At 33.7% G+C, this 7,918-nt stretch overlaps 1 protein-coding gene across 1 annotated transcript in view; it reads left to right on the forward strand.

Moving 5' to 3' along the window:
• LOC106099898 overlaps positions 1–7,918 on the forward strand; it is a 52,411-nt gene that overhangs the window by 11,232 nt on the left and 33,261 nt on the right. Inside the window, exon 3 of the mRNA XM_013278584.1 lies at positions 7,645–7,748. Coding sequence (XP_013134038.1) covers positions 7,645–7,748 — 104 coding nt within the window. The remainder of the gene's footprint in view (positions 1–7,644; positions 7,749–7,918) is intronic.

Here is a 7,918-nt window from a genome sequence, read left to right on the forward strand (position 1 = left end):
TCTCCGCTTCAACCAAGATAAGTATTACATACGGTTGAGAAAATAAAAGCTACAGAACAAATAACGAAGATGTAAAAAATGTGAAGTAATGAAAAAGAAAGTAGTAAATTATTTTCGTAATTGAATCTAAAATCTAAATTAAGATTCTTCTCAGAATCCCAAATAGTGTAGGCATAGAAATAATTAGTTATCTATTCTTTGATAGTAGTACTGTTCATTATGAAGTGTCTAAAGTTTAATGATTTCTGGTACGGACTATCGATATGGCGTTTGTGGGTTAGAATACAAGCATTCGACTTTTATCGTTCAAAAAATTTATTAATGTATCAAAAATAAAAACCTTCTAGTATTTTTTTTAGAAAATGGGCCGAGTTTTACATCGTAACCTATTACTAATTTGTAAGAAAAAACGCAATTATGCAGGTACAAAAATACAGATTTATTTGATAAAAATCTAGTTTCCCTCCGACATGAAAACCTAATTGGCTCGAACGTTCGAAATAATTAGAGCAATCAAGGTAAAATCCAACTAATGGAACTCTCATAAAAACTACGATTCATTTTAATTAAGGAAAGTCGGATTGAATGGCAACAGTTCGATCGACCTTGACCTCAAAAACATAATAAAACAAATGCTCTCTTTTTGCGTCAAAAATTTGAAATACAGTTCTAATATTAACAAAAATTACTCCATTACAAGAGCGGGCGACCACCTTTAATAAACCTATCCCACCACAGTTGTGCGATTGTCGATTGTTTCGCAGCCAATCCAACTGTTTAGTTGCACAACTAAAAATCGTGTGCGCACTATATAAGCTCATAGAATTCAAAGCGGTACTAAACTGTTGTTCGATAGTTTAGTTTTAGATGTACGCACGCGTTATGTTTTCAGAAATATTTATATGGTCGAATACAATAGATATGACAATTATCTTACTTTACCTATTATAAATGCGAAAGTTCAGATGGATGGTTATATGGATAGATGGATGTTTGTTATAGTTTGTGGCCTAAGGTGCTGAACGGCTCTCGATGAAATCTAACTAATATTATAAATGCGAAAGTTTAGATGTACGGATGGATGGATCGATGGTTGAATATTTGTTAGAGTTTGTAGCCTCAACGGCTGAACTGATCTAGATGAAATTTGGCACAGACGTAGAGGATAGTCTCAAAGACCACATGGGCTTACTCTCTTCTGTTATTTCTACTTCCATGCGGACGGAGTTGCGGGCGAAAGCTAGTTTGGCATAAAGGTAGACAATAGTCTGGAACACATTGGCTACTTTTGATTTTGGACATATTTACGGTTTCCTTGGTATACATTAATTTTGTTTTTTCCTGTTTACTCGATAATTCTGCAACGGTCCAACATATTACAATTTGGAACAGATACAAAACAAAGCCTGGAATACCACTTGGGATAAGTATTTTTATTCTGCGTAGACTAAGTCGCGGCCAACATCTAGTATTGATATATTTTTCATAACACTACGCCCTTTTCTTATATTCTAGTCAATATACTATCCGCTTCCATTATTTATTGCGTAAACGAGATGGTTTTCACAACAAATTTAAATTAGTTTTGTTACATTTTTCCTGTAAATACATATTGAGTAACAATGTAATAGTTTGCATGATTTATTTTGAACCATGTTACTCAGCGTGTTCGATATAAAAATATTTTTATATCTTAGAGTGGGAATTCTATCGGTTATCTTTTATGTTTTAGTTGTGAAATGTTTGATCTGCAAGTTGTTTTTTTTACAGTACGCAGTCTGTATAAAAGGGAAATTAGAAAACGTAGGTAACATAAATTTTATTCAATATTGTTCGCGACTTCATCCAAGTGAAATTTAAAAATGTAACCTATTTTATAAAATGATAGCATAGCTTTTTAATGATGCAACAATTTTTAAAATCGGCCCAGTAGTTTTCGAATTATTTCAACACATACAAAAATTGAAAAATCCAAATCTTTACAATTATTATAGATGTCTTTTTTGATTTGCGTTCGAAAATTGCAATCGTTTTAAAATATGTTAAGTGTAAAAATTCAAATATTCAAAGACTATTTTTCTATTCCAAAAGTTTATTTTTATTGGCAGTAAACATTTTTTCCCATAGTAAAACATAAAGGTAGCAACATTATTGCTTCCGAGAACAATGGGTGAACAGTTTGGCAGAACGCCAAAACTTTTATTTCCCAATCGTTCAAGGTTAGAATAACAAAATTGAACTTCTGTTGTGATGGTAGTTAAAATACGTACTTTAACGGTTTTCGAATAGGTTTTCTTGTTAGAAAGTAAAAATAAATATTGTAATCTATGTTTTTATTGGTTTAATGAGAAAAAACAAAAGTTGTACGTAAAAATAGTAGCGCAGTTAAAAATAAGTTCCTACGTTTAATTTCCTAATACAATGCTTTTCAGGTTTATCAAAAAGTTTATTATTTCATTTACATATACTCGTATTTACTGTAAATGTATGTTGCAAAAATGTATTAAAAGCCATAGGTAATTAATTCAAGGAAAAATTATAAAATCAACATTAATTTGGTACAAGATGCTGCAAGTAAAGTAAAGAACTAAGAACTGCAATTTGTTACAGAAGTTAATTACCCTATTCTACTCGTACTTCAGTGTGAGTTTAAGAGGGTGGGGTTTGTGGAGGTCTACTTCGACCAACCGACAAGGGGTGAAATTCCAGTGTCAAGAAAAACTTGGTGATAAGTCAAGAATCCGTTGAACATGAAAAAAGAATGACTTTTTTCTTGTTCGCGAAGCATGAAGGGCTAGACATTTTTTTTTTCGCCAACCGACTAGCGTTTCATAGCACGCTATTCTGCCATTGTTCTACACTTTCCAGCTTTTATAATAATAACTAGCTTTCGCCCGTGACTTCGTCTGCGTGGAATTAAAAAAAAAGCAAGTAGCCTATGTGTTCTTCCAGACTATAACCTACATCCATGCCTAATTCCATCCAGATCCGTTCAACCGTTAAGGCTACAAACTCTAACAAACATCCATCCATTCATCTAAATTTTTGCATATAAAATATTAGTAAGATAAAACAGTTTTTACTTTCTCTTTATTATTAGACAAATACTAAATACCGCTTTCTTCTTGTTGATAGTGGCCTTGTGGTTTAAGTCACCATTGAAAATTTTAGTTTCGTTTCAGTATTCAGCCGTGAGTTGTACAAAGACTTTAATGTATTACATAAATCTTCAAGTAAGTCAAACGAGACGTTATCTGTATGAATAACTTAAGATTCAGGCGCAAAAACTTTGGTAATAACATTATTATGTCCGATATTAAATACTTCCAAGCATTTAGGATAAAAGTTTATAATTCGAAATGTTTTATTTGATTTGATAAGTTCATATTGTTTCTGTCCGCCTCTTTTGTATATTATTAATTTATGTAGATTTTATAACAACTTCTATTATAAGTAAAAACGTATATAATTTGAAACTTCAATCACAAAGTCTTTAAAAATTGATGTACTAACAAGACTTTTCAACTTCTAATAGGTTTAAGGCAGAAATTCGTAAATTACAACGAAACCCTTATAATTTATTTGCTAATTACTTTTAAGCCTTTGCTATAACTGGAAGATACATAAGTCTAAAATTCTGTAACATACATTATAGATGTTTAGGTACAATCAGGGAAATTGGCGGTGGTACAACTCAAAAACTACAATCATTTAACCATTTTGGTACGAGACGCGGAAAAAGTCAATACAACGCTTTTAAATGTGTATTTACGAAAAATATGACGATACACGCTTTTTTCTTATAATCGCTTCGTTTCCACTCACTGCTATCTAATTAGATATTTGTAGGAAGAGGAGTTTGACTCGTTGCAATGAACACGGCAATTTTTCCTGAACACCTCGTATTTCCGCGACTGTACATGTGCATATATGAAACTTTTTACCTTAAACAGCCGCGTTGTGGAACGGTCTGTTCTCGGGGGTATCTCCAAACTTAGGGTCCTTCAAGAAGCGAGCATACAATTTGCTCAAAGGCCGGCAACGCATCTATTCCTCTAGTGTTGCGGATGTCCATAGACGTCGTTGACCACCTCTGTGTTCCCGCCGCTCGTTTGACTCCTTTTTTAAAAAAAATAATTTAAAAAAAAATACGTTAGCAATAGAGTACATAGAGCATATTAAGTTACAACCCACAATATCCTGAAGCCTTACATAAAGTAAAGGTTTTAACTGTCTACGCATAATTATACTAACTTATATTCACTTATGTAACTGCAGAACATACTTACCGTTACTTTGAGTCCTTTATTGGCCACTTAAACAGTCACTTAGTGCCTGTTTATATGTTAAACTTAGGAATACGCTTTGTAAACATTAATAGACTTGATAAATAATCGATTTTGGCTTTAGAGGTAAGCAGAGACCTCGGACTTCCATTTGACGTAGAATTATACGTAAATCTAAGCAAATTAGCCTATCTATTATGACTATTTTGTATAAAACATAGTCGCTACCCACTGTCTGTCTGTTTCTATGGACGCTTAAAACTTTAAAGTCAAGCAACGGATTTTGATACAGTATTTTTATAGAATGACACAAAAAGAAGGTTTATACGTAGTAGGGAAATACTGATATTTTTAGAGGTGTCTAATGTCATGTAAATAAACACATTTTATTGTGCTTACATCTTAATAAACAATAAATTTACTAGATTGCTTAAGCTTTGAATAAGGGGACTAACTTTTGAACTACTATATTTCACGCGGACGAAGCCGGGGGCAGCCGCCAGTAAGGTATAATGATGTCTAGATGTTCTGACTTTGTGAGACATGGATTGTGAAGCAACATTCGCAACAGCAACGAAGCGATACTCGACATAGTTACATAACAACCGCAGCCGAGTTTGTTCGCAGAATGCTAACGAATTCAGCAGACAATCTGCATTTTAATTCTCTCATTGCACTCCATTAGAGCGAAATTATTGTCACAAAGCTCGCATTATTTTGCACTATATTTTATTTGCCATTATTTGCCATCAGTTATCAAAAATCTATGCCTTTTTACGTTCGATTTTCAAATTTTTCTGTCTTAAGAGTGTTGTGTTTTGTTTTAAAAAGTTCGAGTTTATTTGCTAGTGCACCAGTTGTGTTGTTTGAAATACCGATGTTTTTGTGTTTATCTTTTTAGAAAACTCAATGAAAGATGTGTTTTGCTATTCGTGTATGTCGATTTGATCTGAAACATGTATTTTATTTATAGTATCGGTTCTTTTATATAGTTCAACAAAAGAACAATTCGGTATCTAGGCGGGCCAAGGGCAAGCAAATAATGCGAGTCTATACGACCAATTATTCAGTTTGCGAGCCATATCCAGTGAATTTAGGGAGAGGGCGATACGGTTTGTTGATATGTAGTTTTTATAAAAAGTGAGTAGCCTAAGTGTTCTTCCAGACTATCCTCTACATCTTTACCAAATTTCATCGAAATCCCTTCAGCAGTTTAAGCTACAAACTCTAATAAACAAACATCCATTCATCCATCCATGTAAACTTTTGCATTTATAATGTGAAAGTTTGGTTGGATGGATGGATGTTTGTTAGAGTTTGTAGACTAAACGGCTGAACGGATCTCCATGAATCTTGGCATAGACGTAAAGGTTAGTCTGGAAGAACACATAGGCTACTCACTTTTATTTTTTAATGCCACGCGGACGGAGTCGCGGGGGAAAGCTAGTATTAGTATAAATTGAGGATCTATCTCTAGTCGAGATTATTTTAACTGATATCATTTGCTTCGGACTATAGAATAATTGTTTACCGAAAATCATCGACTACTCTATTTGCCACATTCAGGAAAGATGATGAAGGTGCTCTACAAAAGTTCTTGGAGTGAATTCAGTGAACCTTGAAATACAAAATTTTTGACTTAAGTCTTCATTTCATTTATCTTTATTTCATTTATAATTTGTATGTATTTTGTGTTACGCATTAAGGTGATACAATTCGGCCTTTAGCGGTATCGGAAGTGTTACTCCGCGTGACACACTTGCGGAACGGAAGCGGCGCCATTTTCGTTAAACTGCTTGTTCCGTTTTGTTGGCGAAGTGCGTCTACTGTGTGTAGTTAATTATCGATTTACGCGTGACTCATTGGCTCAATTTTCTAGTCACTAGATGGAATTTGATGGAACTAGAATACGTCCGAAAGAGAGTATTGTGTAAGTGTGATTAACTAAGGCGTAATCATCACTTAAAACACTGGATATGACGATGAAACTACGTTAATGTAAAAAAATATGTTTTCAGTGTAAAGAGCAAAGATGTCTGGATTTTATGACCAGAGTATTGATATTCCTTTCACATATCCGACTTTGCGAAAACACTAAACATTAATGGAGATTTTCACTTATATTACCTTTAACGATTCCAACTAAGCTTGTGCTAGGATATGGTTCACGACAGTCGAAAGGCAGGATTCGAACCCTCGACCGCAAGATCGATAGTTCGTACTCCAAACCATTAGGCTGTTGGCGCTTAAGTTATTAATAAATTTGTTACTTTAAAGAGTTTTGTAAATCCTTTGATTATCAAGCGATCTTTACTATTGTTATAAAAGGGTTATGCCAGTCTATTGTAATAATTTGGAAAGAACACCGCAGATCCATTTGGTTATAATTGACCGTTTCATTTGACCCGATGAACCGTGACATTGTTTTATTTACCAGGTGCTTGATTGTTGTGACGTAATGGAATATGAAATTAGACTTTAGTTTTTAGTGTAGTTAGACTTTAGTGTAGATTTAGATAGTGAAATATAGTAAGGTACTTAGATATTTTTATTCAATTATCAGTAATATTGAGTTAATATCAGTATCCTTAGAATTAATTACAGAATTGTGAATGTTTAAAGCGCGCGCACAACTTTGACTAAAATGTCTTACAACTGCTTAGTCTCGCTTTGATTCCTATTTTTAGACAACTTATTTAATTGATACTGTCGCTTAAACTCAGAGCAATACTTCTCGCCACTCTCTATGCGCGCCAATCTATCTATACTTCTAGTGACATTGACAGCTGTCAGCTAGGGACGTGACGTTTATGCCGATAATCTAGAGTTGCGCCAACTCTACAGCACGGTACTTATTTTGTTCCTAACATTATTAGCTTTTATGGAGGTGCAGACACTACTCGATTTTATCTGTGCAACTAAACAGTTGAATTGGCTGCGAAATCGCATAACAGTTGTGCGATAGTTTAGTCAGAGGTTACGCGCTATCAAAGACGCGAGTTAACTTAAATTGCGCCTGTCGTCAGTTTCCTTGCGAGAACTTAATTTGTGACAAATTTAATTTATGTCGAAGTTGAACATCAGCGTCGTCGCGAGGAATTTTATTCATTTAATTTACCCTATGTGATAATAAAGATTGAGTGATTACTAATGTAATCATATATAAAAAGTTTATCATATAGAGAGATTATATGTAAACGATGTTCTTTATGACGTGTTTGTAATATCTTCTTTTTAAAATGACCATTGTAGAAAGCAAATTGGCAGTTACATGCTTCTCTGGCATATATATCTGAGTCGTAAAGTAAAAATATTGTTTTAAAAATACTTCTGTTTAAGCATTAAATAATGTTTCCAGATGCAACGGGGCCAGCCACTGTAGCTTCATTCTGAAGAAAACTCATCCTCCGGCGGCGGACTGGCCGCACGGCATCGTGCATGTCAAATATTCTTGCCTTGATGGTAAGTAGAATTTGTGAAATGTTTATATTTGATATATTACTATCTTTCGCCTGCAACTTCTTCCGCGTGGAATTAAAAGAAAAAAACTTTTTAATAAAAAAACAAAACCGACTTCCAAACAAAATACACTAAAAACAAAACAAAATGCACTAAAAACAAAACAAAATATT

This window comes from Papilio polytes, unplaced genomic scaffold (genome assembly GCF_000836215.1).
Source record: "Papilio polytes unplaced genomic scaffold, Ppol_1.0 DF824102.1, whole genome shotgun sequence".
NCBI classification, from domain to species: Eukaryota; Metazoa; Arthropoda; class Insecta; order Lepidoptera; family Papilionidae; genus Papilio; species Papilio polytes.